Here is an 18,709-nt window from a genome sequence, read left to right on the forward strand (position 1 = left end):
TTTTACCACGCTCCGATGCAATAGATATCTATATCATACTGAGGTACCGTGACTTTATTACTTTTCCCTACTTTCGGTGATATAAATTGAAATGTTTACTCATTAAAAAATGGAAACATTAATTAAATCGAATGAATGTCTAATTTAAACCTCACAAATTAAAGTACAATATATGTCAACTTCTACACGCTTGATTTAACCAGACACGTATAATACATATATTATACGTCTCTGATTTAACAAGGTATTCGTTTTTACGTCAAGTGTAATGCACTCTAATACAAGGGAAGTAACTCGTATGCCGAACTCTTCATAATGAAAATTAGAAAATTTGCTACTTCCGGTGTTTCTTTTCACGTGGTGTAATCTTTGACTGTTGTTTGTGATAAAATGGGAAGGTTAGCTAGGAAGAAACAACACAAAGGTGACAAGCCTCTTAAAGAGAAATACCGGACGAAGCGTAAAACTAAGGACTGGGACCAGATAGACGAAGATTTGAAGCCAGGAAACGCCGAGAAATTACTTAATCAGGAGACAGATTTTGACAAGCCAGGAGCTGGAAAGTTTTATTGTTTACATTGCGCGTATGTATATCTTGCTATGTTACGTGTGCTGGACATAATTTTGACATTTATTAGATGTTTCTGTCGTCAAGAAAAATAACGGTGAATTCACAAGCAAAAGTCATTATAGGTTGTCGATGGTTCTATGGCATTCATGTCTTGTAACACAAGTTACGTTTGTTAAACAAAATACATTTTAAGACACATGTATACTATATGGATAATATGTGAAGTTAATTTAGTTCAACATGTTTATCCGAGTTTCCTCTGGCCCTGACACCAGACCACAGGGGCACGCAACTACTGTTAATATTGATTTCTAGGCTTTCAGTTCGCTCGGTACGTTGCATCGTACCCCTATGACCAGACCACAGGGGCTCGTTACAAATGTCTGAAATACACATGCTATACTGATATGGGTCACAAAGCACATAAGTATGTTTATGTGTGTTGTGACCCATATCAGTATAGTATATATGTAAATTTCAGACATTTGTAAAAAGCCCCTGTGACCAGACTGAGACATTTTGACAACAAGTAGAGTCCGTCAAGATTTGTTTAAACAGTTTGGGCACAACATTCCCATATGGGTAATAATCCTACATTTGGGTAACTGTTACCCAAATGCAGGATTATTACCCGCGGATATGAGCCGTTGTGCCCAGCCTGTTAAATATAAAAATATGTTTAGTATTGTACTACATGTATAGCGGTACAGTATGTTGCTCATATATAAGTCACTCCTGTGTAATTTGTATAATCTACAAAATGGCGTCTTTCAAGTAGAAAATTGAATACTGACAGAATCTAGCAGCAGTTGGTTATACTAAGGACATTTTTGGATAAATAAATAACCCATGGCCATTTATGGATATATGTGTCGTAGCAGATTCTGATGTCACCACAAAACGGCGTCGGAGAATTCCACGAGTAGGTTTGAACTCCATTATAGGAGTTGTCCTTGAGCTTTGTTTGCACAACTCCCTCTGTCATTATAGGAATAAAGTGTTAACTAGATAAAAATTCATAGAGCGCTTCATCAAATTCCTTGAAGGAAGGCGAGCAGACATTCTGGTTATAATGCTTGTTAAATAATATAAGTACTTTTGAGTCATAGGATGTATTGTTGAAAACTATTTATGATGTACTGTATACCATGCACTGGCATACAGGCTTTAACACATGATTCGGGTGTTGGGGTGCACATGGTGGATTGGGTAACACACTCACCTTTCATCAAGGTAACCAGGGTAAGTCAGGGAATCATCTCAAATTAACTTACTTTATAGACAAATAAACAAGTGAAAGCTAAGTGCTTATATAATGATAATGACATTCCCACATGTTTTTGTTTAGATAGCTTGACACAAATCCTCTGCCATATAAAAAAAATCAAAACAATGGAACAACCAAATCAATAATTTGTCGCTGTTTTTATATTCATTTGACAATCAAAACTCTAGATATCAGAAGTTTCAATTGACAGAAAAAAATCATGCTCGGCCCCCTTGATTTTCAGGAGGGTCCTCCAATTTATTTCCCAGGGAGACCTAGCTATATATAGGCCTGTACATGTGGTCTCCCTGGTTAAAAAGTTAGTGTCAGAGCCTGCCATTTGTGTTCTAAAGGGCCTTTAAGTTATTTAAGCAATCATACATGGTGCTGTATAACGGTTTTGCATTATCAATATTATGTAATGTTCATGTATTTCTTGATTTGATGTTGGTAAATTTCATTTTAGGAAGTACTTCATCGACACACATGCCCTGAAGGAGCATTTCCGAGGCAAGCCCCACAAAAGGAGGTGAGCTTTACTGAATGTTACAAATGAAACCTATATTTCTTAACATTTTTATACAGGTTCTTCGACACTTGGTAGGCTAAATAATCATGATACGTTGTTGTGTTTCCTTGAAAAGAATTTTGATTCGACGATTTTTGCAAAAGTTATTGCCCTTTGTTCATTTCAGTATTTGAATTTTTGTCCGGAGATTTTCTCCTACATTTTTTATAGCATGTCGGCTAACCACTCTTCGAATGATGCAGATCTTATTTCAATGTAAGAAAGTATATAACACTATATGGCATTCGACGGGCGTATATTGTTCCGCCCTGCGGTACTCTTGTTTACATATAGACAAATAATGCTGTAATGGAACTGTGTGTTCAAAACAGTTTCAATGTCAAATTATCAATACGAAACTTGTCAATCATTTTTTCATTTATGGTAATTTGGACTCGATTGATTGATGTCAATGACACATCTGAATGGTACACAAGTACACAAGTGTATGTCAATTGGTAACTTTTCAAGGCAAAATATGCTAGTCACAAACTACAAGAAGGGAAGTAACTCTACTAAAATCATAGGTATAATGTTTAATAGGCACTGCTTAAATTAGTATAATAAGATACATGTAGATATTGTATTTGGACTATCTTTGGATGACAGTTAAGTGCAACAAAACATTTATAACAAACATTGCATTAGAAATGAAAAAGTACCAGTACTAGATAAATGTAAAGGTAATAACCAGTCATATTTATATAAAAAATGTAAATCATACCAGTATATTGCACAGTCACTCACATTCACCATTGTAAGTACTGATTATAACAAATTTGATTCTATATAGTCCAATTTTCTTTTTTTGATATTTTAATCTGATGAAATACAGTAATACCCCGGTCTTGTACTCTTATATATTTCTTGGAATATACTGATCGTGATTGAATTAGAACTAATTGTTTTTATAATTGCTTCCCTTAAGGTTAAAGGCTTTGGAATTGGAACCCTACACAGTAGCAGAGGCAGAAAGGGCTGCAGGAATGGGATCATATGTCGCACCTAAGAAAAGGAAAATGGAAACACAATCAATACAGGAGGAAATGAAAACAGATGAAGGAACGGGTACCTAGCCTGGATGTTTTGTGACAACCAAGCTAATGAAAATGACTGATTTTGATTGTGAGACTGTGATAATGTTAATGCTGTTTACAGGCTGTGTACATACAGTTTACCATCCTGCAGAGTTCTAATCAGCCGTATTTGTCATTTTAAGCACAGCTTGCTTGAACACACACTCATAGATCACTCCCTCCTCTTTTCCTGGAAAGTATTGGAGTTCACTCCTACTTTATTGTGTAAAAATAACACAAACATGATTCACAGTAACTGAGAAGGTAACCACAATGTACAGTTTTGTACAAATACTTCGGTTTTCAGTTTTTAAGGTTTACTTTCAAATAAGCACTTGATTTCAAATACTGCAATCATTCTAAATGCTCTTGATTTGACAAATACAGTATATGTCTGCACATCAAAGGAACTTAACATCAGCATAACCTGTTTTACTTCCCCTTGTGATGGAGAGACAATTATAAGGTGTCTTATGTACATTGAAATAATTCATATGGTAAAAGATGTTAGAGCATGTTTATGGTAAGTTGATGATACAGGTATATTTAAAATATCTATAGAGTAGAATTTAAGGAATATGATAAAAAGATACAGAAACAAGCACTATGAAAGAGATCAAGATTTATATGAAACAAAAATGATCCTATAAGCTAAGAACTTATATTTTGTGAAGAAAATATGATCTGGCTTTATTTTTATCATTAAGTTTTATGATGAAAGATTAACACAATAAAACATTTTTAGTTGAATACAGTGTATTTTGTTTTCTTGAATCAGTATTTGCATATAAGATTTTCTTGCATTTTGACATGGATAAAAGGATCACTGCTGTTGTTAAAGATTATCTCCCTTTGTTTGTTGAAAAGACGAAACTTTGAATGTACATTTTCACCAATAATACAATCTATCAGACACTAAAAATAGAAAGAAAGAAATGTATTGCCCACAATTCAGCCTTTAAACTGTGTATGCATCACCCAGTCATTTTTCATGTTCCTTTTGAATGAAAGAATTGATATAATAGAATATGTATATATTGCCTCAGACAGTATATAGGTAATTATTACTGCTGAACCCTTTGTGGCATACAGCTTTAATGGATTGCCAAACCTGAAGGTCAAATATAACACGACCTTTGGTAGTCAATCTTGTGTTTTGACAATATCTGTGAACAGTTGAAGAGAAGTATGATCTGTCCCAACTTTAGGGATGAGCCAGAAAAATCTCCACCTGAGAAATCCTGAAATGCTCAGTTAGAGACACTGCATTTACAATGTACCTGAACTGACAATCAATGTTAAATGGATTAAAATCTTAAAATTTCTTTTTTTATTAATCTAAAACCATTATTCCTAGAGATTTGATATCTAGTCTAATTGCAGGGGTGAAAGTTACTCCAACAATGTTAGAGGTTTTACACGGCGAAAAACTTTTGACAGGCGCCGCGTAACCTCTAACTGCCCATAGCTGATTTTCCCGATGCTGACGATCACATTTTCAAAGTTCGGATTAAGAAAGAGTATATCGTGTTAACATACATGTAAATGGTCAAAAGGGTCCAATAAATAATCTTTTCCATAAATCCATGATTATATGAGAAAAATTTCGTGTCAAAGACATAAATAATGAGTTTTTCCTCATTCGAAGCGAAGCAGACAGCATTTGCCATGATTTTTCCGGTTAATACAAAAATGAATTACATGTAATGTTTCACAAGCGGAATACAAACAAACTCCGTATCATTTCGTTCCGTTTGAAATCCCCCCTGCTATTTTGTATTAATCCAGAAGCCATGTTTTAAATGTAGGTCAGAGATGTGCTACAACGACATGGACATGTATTTTGAGTGTTCTAGTCCGTAATATACTATATATTTGTGTCTGTGGCATACATATGAGATCTATATTATATAAACCGTGAGGAGACATCGTTGTCATGAACTGTTAACCACTTAAGTGAGTTTTTCAAGCCGATTGTGTTCCGCCCGGATTTCGGGCGGAAACTGCATCAAAGAATTAGTGCTTCGGAAATGAGAGGTCGCAGTCGGCAAAATCATATCCGATTGGAAAAAGGCCGACCAGCGCCCTCTCATGTTATGGGAGTAGGGTGAAAGTATGTTTCAATCCAAGTTTGTTTAAATAAATATGACTGTCAAAGCCCATTGATTGGATGTATACAAAAATATGTTGTATTGAAAATATATCAAACAATACCATTGTATACATATAAATGTTACCTGTCTGCAATTCAGACTCTTTCGGCATTTTTTTTCAGAATCAGCTTGGTTGAGGGTGTACTGGGAAACATTGTATAGCTGGTATTTTGCCAATTGCTAGCTGATGAAAATAAAGTTTATATACAGTTAACAATGATATCAGATTAAGCCACAGTAGAAACAATCCCTGTATCCAAACTGTGTACTTTTACCCAAAACATGTGCATTGTACCATCTTGTTCACCCTGTAAAACGCACCAAGAATTTGTCGTTTGAATTGGGAACCATTAGCAACAAAAAAGAAGAACTTGGATATGGATAGCATATATATGTATTCGTTGGTGTTAATTGATTGAAAGTTTACACCATGCAATGCATATTTTATAAACCAAGCTTCAAGTTGGTGTTGATCATCATGAACATGTATTTAATAAAACTACACAACAGTCTTAGACACTGGTACACAATTCAGAGCTGGTGTCAGTTGCTGGCCGTGTTGTACAAATGTTACACAGAAACAAACCTGGTGAAAATTCTTGTGTTTACTTTTTTAGCTCACCTGCCCGAAGGGTTTTAAGGGATTGTATCCTAATTTAGTCTGGAGCATCATTGGGCCAAGGGGACTCAATTTTGTATAAACATTGGTTTGGGACAGAGGGGCGGGGCCACATAGCGGAACTAATGGTAAATCTTTAAAATCCGTCATCTACCATATGGATTAAGGGATTTCATCCCAATTTGGTCTGGGGCATCCATTGACCAGGGGGACTCAATTTTGTGTAAATGGTGGGTTTTGACCCCTTGGCAGCAGAGGAGTAGGGTCCAATTGGGAAAAAAAGGTAAAACCTTTCAAATCCTTCTGCCATAGAGATTAAAGGATTTTATCCAAATTTGGTCTGGAGCATCCTTGGGCCAAGGGCACTCATTTTTGTATAAACAGTGGGTGTGGCCCCCCTGGGGGCAGAGGGGTGGGGCCCTATAGGGTAAATAGAGGTAAACATTTGAAATCCTTCTACGATAGGGACAAAAGGATTTTATCCTATTTTGGTCTGGAGCATCCTTGGACCAAGAGGACTCGGTCTTGTATAAACCGTGGGTGTAGCCCCTTCGGGTGCGGAAGGGCGGGACTCGAAAGGGAAATTTAAGGCTTAGTCTTCAACATCCTTCTTTCTCTGTACCATTGGAGGGATTTCATCCAAATTTGGCCTTGAACATACTTTGGCAAAGGGGACTTAATGTTGTATAAACAGAGGGTGTTGCCCCTCTGGGTGCAGGGGGATGGGGCCCAAAAAGGAACTTTGAGTTTTAAATCTTTAAAATCCTTCTTCTCCTGTACTATTGGAGGGATTTTTAGCCCACCATCATCTGATGGTGGGCTATTCAAATCGCCCTGTGTCCGTGGTCCGTCCTTTAACAATTCTTGTTATCGCTATTGCTCAGGAAGTACCAGAGGGATCTTTCACACATTTTATATGAAGGTTCCCCTTGGTCTCTAGATGTGCAGGGGAAACTTTTGACACTGATCATATAAATAGCATTGCCGACAGGCAGCCATCTTGGATTTGATAGTGAAGGTGTGTTATCGCTATTGCTCAGGAAGTGCCAAAAGGGATCTTTCTCAAATTTTAAATGTATGTTACCCTTGGGCCCTAGTTGTGCATATTACATTTTTAGACTGATTATAAAAACAAAATGGCTAAAGGAAGAACTGAACAGATCTTTCTTATATTGAAATGATCAATTCTATTTCTTTCGCATTAAGTACTGTACTAGTCACTTGTAGCAGGTGAAATGACAAACTCACTTTGAAGGTTGTCTTTTATACACACCAGTATTTAGTTTAGATCAAAAGTTACCTCAAGGTACATTTACTGTTAACATGACTCGATCAAACAGATTAGAGAAAAGAAGAGAAAAGATCACACTGACATTAAGATGGTACAATGATGGGCGCCAAGATCCCTCTTGTTTTCTCTTATTTCTAATAAAAATAATTTCCCATGGTTGCTTGATTATCCAGATGAGCAATACAGACCCTCTTGGCCTCTTGTTCTGGAATTTTATCTTTTCTTGACTTGTTTGTATAAAACAAAGAAGCAAATCCCCCCTCCTAACACTACAACATTGATATGAAATGTGATGTGAATTTAACTATGATAAAGTGTACTTTTAATTAATCTTTTTCCTCTGGAATAGTACAGCTGTCTATAGATTTTCTATAATCACCAGAGATAGTGTAAAAATTCTCTTTGTACATGTATACATTTTTTATGTTCAGTTGATATTTTAAGTACCGTAAATTTGCGCGTATAGTCCACACTTTTTTAGGTAAATATTGTCATGTCAAAAAGGGTGTGCGCACTATACGCAGGAACAAGTCATTCTTGGGTTATCGTTCTCGATTTTCTTGTCCGCCATATTGGATTACCTCCCTTCAAATAGTTTTGTTTATTTGGAGTCGTCGGTCATATTATGATAGATATGAGATTAAACTAGAAAATGTCTGTAAGACATAAATGCCCCCGCTGCCATATGAAAGTAGTTTCAGTGTTCTATAAAACGTTACAACCATTTTGATCTTGATACCCTGAAACATGCACACACACAAGGTACTACACTTATTACCATCCTGAAACACAAGGATATCACCAAAATCTGTAAAGAATGAAGTTGCTAAGTGTTTAATTAAATTGAATCAGTTGATGATTTTCTATATATAGCAAGTGTGACCTTGGCCTTGGATCCGTGATACACAACGATGTCCGAAGTATACTCATACTTGACCTTTGTATAACGTTTGACCAATATCTGTCAAAGAATGAAGTTGCTAAGTGTTTACATTGAATTGGGATGCGACGGGACGGGACGGACTTGGGCAACACTATTTGCCCCTCCATTTTATGGCGAGGCATAAAAACAACAAAGAATGAAAAAAGTTTTGAATATTATAATGTGTTTGAATTTCATGATTTACTTACAGTACGCTTACACAATAACTTACATAACAAATGTTGCAGCATAATCACACACACACATGTTTACACACACACGACAACGTTACCGATAAATGGAAATTTAGCACTAACGAAGGCATACAAGTTAACGATAGTAATGGAAAATCAAAGCTATTTTTGGTCATAAATGTAAAAATAAACAGTTACAGTACAGGTTCTTAAGATTTACACATACAGTAGACTTATAAACCCAGAAAGAAGCACTAAAGTTCAAATATATAGCAAAGCACTAAAGATATAGCGGAGGTCCATTAGTGATCACTTATCGATCTCTAATCCTCATCGTCACTGTTGAAGAGGGATCTTAGATCGATGTCTACCTCATGATCAGTAGTATTCTCGCTGTCATATGTGTGAAACAGATCTAAAAATAAAAAATAAAAATATGTGTACCATATTATAAAATATTCAGTTGAATGATTCTTTCCTTACTCTTTCAATTTTCATATCACAAGGGAACCCATTTCATTATAAACAATAATTAAAATATTTACTTCAGTCTTTTAAACTTTGGTAAACACTGTAGTGCACTGGAGTTCACATCATAGTGCACTGGAGTTAACACTGAAGTGAACTGGAGTGCACTTCAATGTTTTGTCAAGTGCTCGTCCTTGTTAGTAGTGTGCACTACGGTGTGCACTAGATACCAAGTTAAGTTTGCTCCCCAACTGAAGAATCCAAAATATTTTTTTAAGCCAGTTACAGTTGGCCATATTTTCCACTGCTCATAATTACTAAATGCTTCCTTTGCCTTACCACTTCCATTGCCTTGACCACCTCCTCTGGCTTGATGAAATCTGCCTATACCACTTCCACTGTATGGACCATATCCACTGTATGGACCATATCCAATGCATTGACCATATCCACTGTATGGACCATATCCACTGTATGGATCATATCCTCTGTATTGACCATATCCACTGTATGGACCATATCCACTGGCTTGACCAATTACATTGCCTTGACCATATCCACTGGCTTGATCACTTCCACTGTATTGACCAAATCCACTGGCTTGACCAAATCCGCTGGCTTGACCACTTCTGCTTGCTCGACTACTTTCATGATCACTGGACATTGATGCCTCTTGCTGGTCAGCAGATATATCCAGTGTGCCTATTGCTTTCTTTAATTTGTCACTTAAGTCTTGACCGGGGCTAAACTGAGCTGACATGAGTGAGGGCATATTGAGCTTTGTATAATATAAATTGTTGACCTCAGCAACCACAACGTACATTTCAATATTATCTCCAGACTGAAGGGTTTCCTTACATTCTTTTGTCTTCTCTGTCAACAGATCATACCTCTCTTCAAGTCCTGTTATGTATTGCTGAATTAGCTCCTCGTTATCTGATTCCATTTTGTCACATAATGACAGAAATTCATCAGCCAAGATCTCCATTTCTTCCTTACATTTTTCCACTTGACTTTTGATTATTTTAGCCAGCCCTTTACACTTGGTACTGTTTGGTGACAGTAGTTGTCTAGCTGATAGTATGTCCTGCTGAAGTCGAGGAAGCTTGTTGTCTTCATTGTCATTGATAAAATCTTGCAGTGAAGTTTTGTTTTGGCTTGTAAGGCTGGAAATTTCCACCAGCTCATGTGGTTTATGTAGTCCAATGCTACAGGTAGCACAAATAAGGATTTGACAGTCGATACAGGCAAAGATGACATTGTTCTGCCAGTGACTCACACACTTTTCACTACGCTTAGGTCGTACTGGGATCTGGCCTCCCTGGATTGACCGATGTGTGGCCATTGTCTTTTACAGAACAAAATATGGCGATCTTGGTGTTAAACCGGAAACACCAAGCAAGTGTACATGTATATAAATATGTGTGTGTAAGGAATCATATTTCTTAACCGGAAATGAAGTATGTGAAAGCGAAAGTGAAAGTAGGAGTGTAATGGATGCCACCAAAATATACGTCTGGTTATAGCGGTATTTACATTATTTTAAAATGTTAAGCATTAGAAGGTAGATGGGAGTAAGTGATGGAGAAAGGGATGATCCTTTGTATTTCATAACTGAAGGAAAACGATCCTACTGCATGTATAACTTTAATACAATTTAGTCATTAAAATGTTTTATCTTGATTTTCTTCACGGATTTCCTCTAAATGTTTTAAAGGTAATTTAATAAAATTGTATTATTACCCATACAAATTCACAGACAGATTATGGGCATTTTATTTATTGTTGCAGACTGGTTATAAACTTGTATTAACTATAACAAACATTATTTACTGTTTCAGACTGGTCATACACCTGTATTTATTATCACAGACAGGCTATGGATCTTTAATTATATTGCTTCAGATAAAATTGTTTCAACTATCACATACATTAAGGAACATACTTATGTATTTGTTCTATATTCTATCAATATATTATCATGTAAGGAACATTAATTCATTGTTTCAAACTGGTTTTTAAACTTGTATTTACTGTACTATCACAGACAAGAAGTAACATTCCATTATTTAATACATATATAACAGATAAGTGATATTTCATCATCAGGTGCATGCTCTTTGAAGTCTTTGTGATACTGATCACTAGATATATTTTGTAGAGATACAATTGTATTTTGTGACCTAAAAGGCATTGTACACAAGCCAGGTACTTGGTAACAGCATGCACTTTATTACCATGTTCAAATATAAGCTATCAAGGTAAAACAGATATTTATATAATGAGAAAATAAATAAATAAAATTATTTTTCCTTCAACTCCCTCCCCCAAAAAAACAACAATAGCAATATATATAGGAACCGCTCTATAGTAAGTAATTGCATGTGTTATATCAGCTGTCTGTGATAGTAAATACATGTGAAAAACCTGTCTGTGTTAGTATATATCATGTGTAATACCTGTCTGTGATAGTATATGCATGTGTATTACCTGTCTGTTGTAATAAATACATGTGTAATACCTATCTGTAGTAATAAATACATGTGTAATACCTGTCTGTGATAGTATATACATGTGTAATACCTATCTGTAGCAGAAACTACATGTGCAATACCTTTATATGATAGTAGACATGTGTAATACCTGTCTATGATAGTAGATATCACGTGAAATACCTTTCTGTGATAATATATGTATGATACCTGTCTGTGGTAGTAAATACATGTGCGATACCTGTACATGTTGTCATACCTGTCTGTAGTAGTAATTACGTGTGTAATACCTGTCTGTAGTAGTATATATATTGCTGAGCATCAAAAAAGGGTAATAAGAAGTGGTTTATATAGTATATAAAGAGTGATATGCATAGTATACAGAGAGTGGTATACAGAGTATATAAAATAAACATACATGTACAACATTTGATATAGCGCCATATATAGCTAGCATAAGCCACTCTAAAGAGCTTTATAGTACATAGATAAAATTATACAATTTTATACAGTCAATACAATTAGCATATATATTAATCAATGTAATATTGAGGAATTAGCAGGAGCTGCCTTATCAGGCGCTAACTATACTAGTCCTATGCCACCTAGCTAATATCTGTTTTTGTCATATCACAACAACAAATAACAATGGCATTACAACTCATGTGACCTGTTAGGCCCACGGGGCTCTTGTTTTAAAGTACTGTATGAGTTGGACGTGTTGATATTGGTTTCCAATAATAATCCCACTACTTACCTATCATTAGATGTGGGTTACAGGGACATGTCAAATGCTAATTAAGTGTACAGCAATATATATATATATATATATACTGATGCCCATTTATTATATATGATATCTTCCATTGTATATATAAATGTGAACCTGGTAGCATTTGACATGTCCCTATAGGTTGTATGTTATGGAGTTATGCACTATAGAAATATTCAAATTTCAACTATTTCATATCAATATGGATGGAGTGTCAGTGCTATATTTTTTAACCTGTTGGTTTTTGGGCTGAAATCCCAGATATTATTATCAAAAAGGGTTATGCAATACTTATCCACAGTTTTTGAGTCTTGAGCCCAAATTTTAAGCACATGTTTCAGTAAACTTAATATTTCTCTTGGTATCTGCTTCAAACTTTTGGGGAAAAGTCCAGTTACCATATGCGCCCCTGTGTGATAAAATTCATTTGGAAAAGGAACTGAAATATAAGACATTCTTCATTTTCGAAATTATATTTAAGTTCCCTAGTTTATGATCTAGTGCCAGACACTTTTCATAAATAAAAATGATGAGATGAATTTAATCTAATAAAATAACCTACTACAAATAAAATCCTCCCATACATCCGGCATCAGCTCCTATAAGTCAGGTATACACCTTCTTTACATCAAGTAACACATTCGGGTCACTCCCATATATCAGGTACCAGGTATACTCCTCCCATACATCAGGTATATACACCTCCAGATTATCAGGTATATCATACATCAGGTATATACCTCCTATAACTCGGGAATACACCTCCCATACATCAGGTATATACACCTCCTATACATCAGGTATACACCTCCCATACATCAGGAATACACCTCCCATACATCAGGAATACATCTCCCATACATCAGGTATATACACCTCCCATACATCAGGTATATACCTCCTATAACTCGGGAATACACCTCCCATACATCAGGTATACACCTCCCATACATCAGGTATACACCTTCTATACATCAGGTATATATACCTCCCATGCATTAGGTATATACACCTCCTTTACATCAGGTATACACCTCCCATACATCAGGTATACACCTCCCATACATCATGTTTACACCTTCTTTACATCAGGTATACACTTCCCGTATATCAGGTATACACCTTCTTTACATCAAGTAAACACATTCGGGTCACTCCCATATATCAGGTACCAGGTATACTCCTCCCATACATCAGGTATATACACCTCCAGATTATCAGGTATATCATACATCAGGTATATACCTCCTACAACTCGAGTATACACCTCCCATACATCAGGTATACACCTCCCATACATCAGGTATATACACCTACTATACATCAGGTATACACCTCCCATACATCAGGTATACACCATCTATACATCAGGTATACACTTCCCATATATCAGGTATACACCTTCTATACATCAGGTATATATACCTCCCATGCATCAGATATATACACCTCCTATACATCAGGTATACACCTCCCATACATCAGGTATATACACCTACTATACATCAGGTATACACCTCCCATACATCAGGTATACACCACCCATACATCATGTTTACACCTTCTTTACATCAGGTAACGACTCTTATTCATCAGGTATCACCTCCCTTACATCAGGGCAGTTTAGGTCCCTATTCTCTGTAGGGAAGTTATTATTATACTTCGTCTATATAAGAGTTGTCTTATTGGTTGTTTAGATTATCTCATACCATACAAGAAATATGAGCTTGGGTATCTCAACAATTTCCACGCTATGACCCAGGGAGGAAGTCCTCAGGGATGGGTAATGGGCTCCATTAAGGACTTGATAGCATGAGTGTTATTTTCTCTGCATGCCCAGCAATATATGAAAGGGGTCTGAAAATATTTCATGTTAAGACCTGGTTATAAGCCTTCAGAAGCAGGAAAGGACCCTGAAGCCAATCCTGTAAGCATGGATGTTTTCAGGTTATGGTGGGGAATCTTGATCATTTAAAGTACACAAAGCTTTACACCCAAAATTCCTCTATGACTGCTTTGTCTCAGGTTTTCAGACCTGAGATATGCTATATGATGCAGTATAATATTGAATGATAATGATTTGCTATGACTGCTTAAATATCCAGGTGAGCGATACAGGCCCTCTGGGCCTCTTGTTCACTCCTGTGAAACTGTTATCAAGACCATGGTTGCTATCTATAAATATATGAGTGCCGCGGTCCGATTGAAACCGCATCTGCCGATCACATGCAACCGCTGTACCTATGACAACACATGTCCATTAACCATATATTCCGTCTTTGTGTATTGTAGAGTTATCTTCTCTTGTGAGCAGGTAGAGGAGAAGATAACTCTGCAATACGCAAAGACGGAATATAGCTACATGTAACCAGTTCATAGCAACTGTTATTCCATTGTCAAAATGTCACTCGAGAAAAGATAATCGAGGATACATTCTAATTCGTTTGAGATGTAACACGACATTTGATTGCTCAATCAAAATAATTTGCGACAGTATAAACACGATATACCGTCCGGGAATTTTCATTGTCAATGACGTCAAGGACCCCGACTTACCCGACACGTCATGAAATTGATTATTCATGACGTCATGAACAATAGCGTGACCCCGAAAGGTCAACGTTATTCCGCCTCACTTCGAATATTCATGACGTCACCAATCCGGGGCAGATCAGCGACCCAGAATTTGAAAAAGAAAACGCTCAAAAATATCTTAAAATCGTCGTTTCTGTTGTTGGTTATGGCTGATATGAATTAGAATGGTGAAAACCCTGGTTGTTATGACTGATATCACGGACTTATCTAATTCCGTGCTGATATGAACTAGAATGGAGATACATGTAACCCTACTGTATTTTGAAATTTGCGGCGGTAAATCGTGATTATACTGTCGCAAACTGATCTTTACGGACGACACAGAGAGCCAGTAAAACTCAATTTGCGACGGTATAATCACGATATACCACCGCAAATTTCAAAATACAGTAAGGTTATTCCCTAAATGTACTTTCTGAAAACTTATGAAGTCATCCAATCTTCAGCATCGTCAAAGTGATATTTGTTACTTACCAAAAGTTGTGCATGTTCCCCATCCTCTGGATACGTGTTGTGCCTCCAATATAACCAATTATTAAAGTAGGTAGGTACATTGTACGTGTATCAGGAAGTAAATCATAGATGGACAGACGTCCGATTTCCGCAAAATCGTAGTGACAATGGCGCCTATCGAAAGAGGGAAAAGCCATCATAAAATTGTACGCGTGCAAAAAAAACCTCATACAATTTGGTAGATTGTCGACGATGGCTAATGATTTGTTTTCTAATGCTCTTGTATTGTAATAGCTAGCGTTGTCGATGCTTTATTGTTGGTACTAAAAACAAGCTGACGGATAACGACCTCAAACATACGTGTATATGTACACATGTCATTACATACGCAGGAGAATAGGATTTATTTAATTCAAATATTATAAGATACACTGTACAAAGAAATAACATATATTTGTCTTTATCACATACCTGTTGAATCTTGTTACAATAATACAAGCAATTTTCAGACCATGAAATACAACGTTCTGTATTGCACATGTGCAATACGGAATGTTGTATTTACCTACTAGCCGGAACTACTTTTTATGGGAATCCCCTTGTCATGGCGAACTGAAAAGTTCCCGGTATTTGCAAAAAAATATCAAAGTTTATAAAATCTTTGTATCAATCTTTACCAAATACGGAAGGTATGTGATAAAAGCAAGACCACACACTTGTGTTTTTCTAACGGATCAGAAAGCACTCATTTATTGCGCGGACGTATATATTCACTCGATGCGCTCTGCGCACTCGTGAATATATTCGTCCGCGCAATAAACTCATGCTTTCTGATTCGTTAGAAAAACACAAGTGTGTGGTCTTGCATATTTATCTTTGATATTCGTGGCCAAACCTGTGTAAACCCGACACGTCTTTTCTAAATAAGTACACGAAAATGTCTCACGAGTGGTGGAATTGGTTTCTCTTTATATTAGATCTAGGTATAGCTGGTCATTTCTAAGCCTTGGCAATCTTATTCCCTATCATTGATAATTCCATATCATGATATTTCAAGCTATACCGTTACATGTACGTAAGTAATTGTGTATGTATTTGTTCTTTACCGTGTGTAATAAGCCATTATTGAGTAATACCATCATTTGTGTTCGTATCGATAACAATAACGACACAGACAAACAGGCTATCGTATCGTGTACATTTTGGTGAGTGCGTTCGAGTGAACTAACGAAAAGGGTCTGTTGAATTTTAATGATAAGTTTGCGATACATGTAAACAATTGACAACACCGTACGTGTAAACAGTCATGGTACAACTTTGCCGAAACTCCAAGTCCGATTTGACAACTTTGCGGGTCTTCGATACGTATCTCCATTCTATACAATTGTACGTCCTTTAACACAGCACGGGTCGACAAGGACGTTCAACACTGTCAGGAATGTGCGAAAGATCAATTATGGCTGTCCACACCTACAATAATGAGCCTTAGAACATGTTTACCCTGGTCTGGGGCGTTAATCACAGCTATACATTACAGGTACAACGAACTAAATGTTTGGTCCCTCGTTAAAATGCAAAAGTACATTCTAATTGGGACGAAGATCGTGTTATCAGCATTATTAGGCTAATTAACTTATGTCGGGTTTTGTAACTAGCATGTTAAATTGATATTTAACAGACACGCTAGTTTGTATATATACCTATCACGGGGTTAGATACCATATCTTAACGTCCCCGTCTCCGCTCCAGTTAATATTAAAACATCTTTCCCCAATTAGCATACACTGGACTTATACAAGTGTACGTATGCAATGTATATGTGTGTATTGCTGTTCTGTTATCACAAATGTTATGCGCTTTTAAAACAAATCTGTTCGGGTCCAATGTCTGTATTGGATAAGAGACGTAAATGATGTGCTGTTTGTTTCTGTGTCTTAATGTTTACTCGTAAACTGTAAAGGCTGTCTATACATTGATTAAGTATAGGTTTTGGTTGTATACGGTTTATCGTGCTGCCGTGTTCGTCAGGTAACCGTGTGTATTTGTGCTGGAGCTCGAGGCAGGGTATGATGCGGATCTTATGGTGCCGACTTGATCGTATGCGTACTACCTCACTGAAATAGTATGCCAAAGGAACCCAGCACAGCAATCAACCCAGTCTCATTATACTGACACCAAATCCTTACTAATAATAACCTATAGTTCAATCATTGCCATGAGCAGAGACTTCCGTTTACTTGTACTTGTACGTACAAGTGTTCTTAAACAAATGACAACTTTCTCTACACTAGATTGGTTACATAAATCCTCCTCTTTCCCGTTTCCGGTAAATAAAAGAATAAAATGTATCGGTATCCACAGGATTCTTTTGTCGTTATACCAGCATGCAATCAAACAGATAACGGATTTCTTTGGGTTGGTATGTTTGTGTTTTTAAGGACGAGCCAGGTTTTTATATCTGAGGAAAACCGGAGTACCCGGAGAAAAACCGCTAACCTGTAGCCAGTGCCTGACGACCTTCGGACCCGCGACCAGGAAAATTCGCAAAGCCGGACTGCTACAAAAGTCATCTTGATTATGGAAATATCACTCTCTGTAAGTTAGGATTTGCCGGTGTATCTGGCTTAATGTTATGCAACATTATATTTGATAAATCTGTGTTTCTTGGTATTCTCTATTTCGAAATTAAAGAGTCCATACGGACACGTTAAAATTGCTTTACTTCAGGGTTAATAAACATTCAAACATGAATAAAGAGGATTGTATACTTTGTGTATGTGTATACCCATTTAAACACGGATATATCTGATGTTAGGTAAACGATGTCAATTATGTTATGTTAAGTGTATGACGCGTTTGAAGATTTTCAGATAAACTATAATTACACTAGGACTTTCAAACATGTTCTGTGAGTGTTGCGCTTGTACGAGCGTGAAGGGTTAAATCGGCTCTAAACAGGAACAAGATATGTTCATGGTTTAAATGTAACACACGTTATTGATCGTAAGTACCCTGTTTGTTACAACAAACCTTTCCGAAGTACTTGGCAGGTGTATAAACCTGTCCTTCTCGGGCAATACATCATACCTGAGATATACAACTTTAGCACTGGTATCTATTTGTAGCGTGCATGAAACGGAACAGCGATAATTAACCGACCCATGATATCGTTACTTTTGACAACTGTTTGATTCATGAAGCATTTTGACCCCATGCTGTATATTTAAGTCTCTCATTCTTCTTCCTCTTTTTCTTTTTCTTCTTTAGT

General features: G+C 36.5%; 2 protein-coding genes across 2 annotated transcripts; one reads left to right on the top strand and one right to left on the bottom strand.

Annotated features, from left to right (window-relative positions):
* Positions 1 to 312: 312 nt before the first annotated feature.
* Positions 313 to 4,232, top strand: LOC110446772 (zinc finger protein 593 homolog). The gene is made up of 3 exons (XM_021492072.1): positions 313 to 584; positions 2,305 to 2,367; positions 3,335 to 4,232. The coding sequence occupies exons 1-3, from the start codon at positions 391 to 393 to the stop codon at positions 3,480 to 3,482; spliced, it is 405 nt and encodes a 134-aa protein (XP_021347747.1). The 5' UTR covers positions 313 to 390; the 3' UTR covers positions 3,483 to 4,232.
* Positions 4,233 to 8,631: 4,399 nt separating this feature from the next.
* LOC110446771 lies at positions 8,632 to 10,566 on the bottom strand. The gene is made up of 2 exons (XM_021492071.1): positions 9,469 to 10,566; positions 8,632 to 9,076 (listed from the first exon to the last, which is right to left on the bottom strand). The coding sequence occupies exons 1-2, from the start codon at positions 10,472 to 10,474 to the stop codon at positions 8,985 to 8,987; spliced, it is 1,098 nt and encodes a 365-aa protein (XP_021347746.1). The 5' UTR covers positions 10,475 to 10,566; the 3' UTR covers positions 8,632 to 8,984.
* Positions 10,567 to 18,709: the final 8,143 nt, after the last annotated feature.

The sequence above is a fragment of the Mizuhopecten yessoensis genome, unplaced genomic scaffold (genome assembly GCF_002113885.1).
Source record: "Mizuhopecten yessoensis strain PY_sf001 unplaced genomic scaffold, ASM211388v2 scaffold2995, whole genome shotgun sequence".
NCBI lineage: Eukaryota > Metazoa > Mollusca > Bivalvia > Pectinida > Pectinidae > Mizuhopecten > Mizuhopecten yessoensis.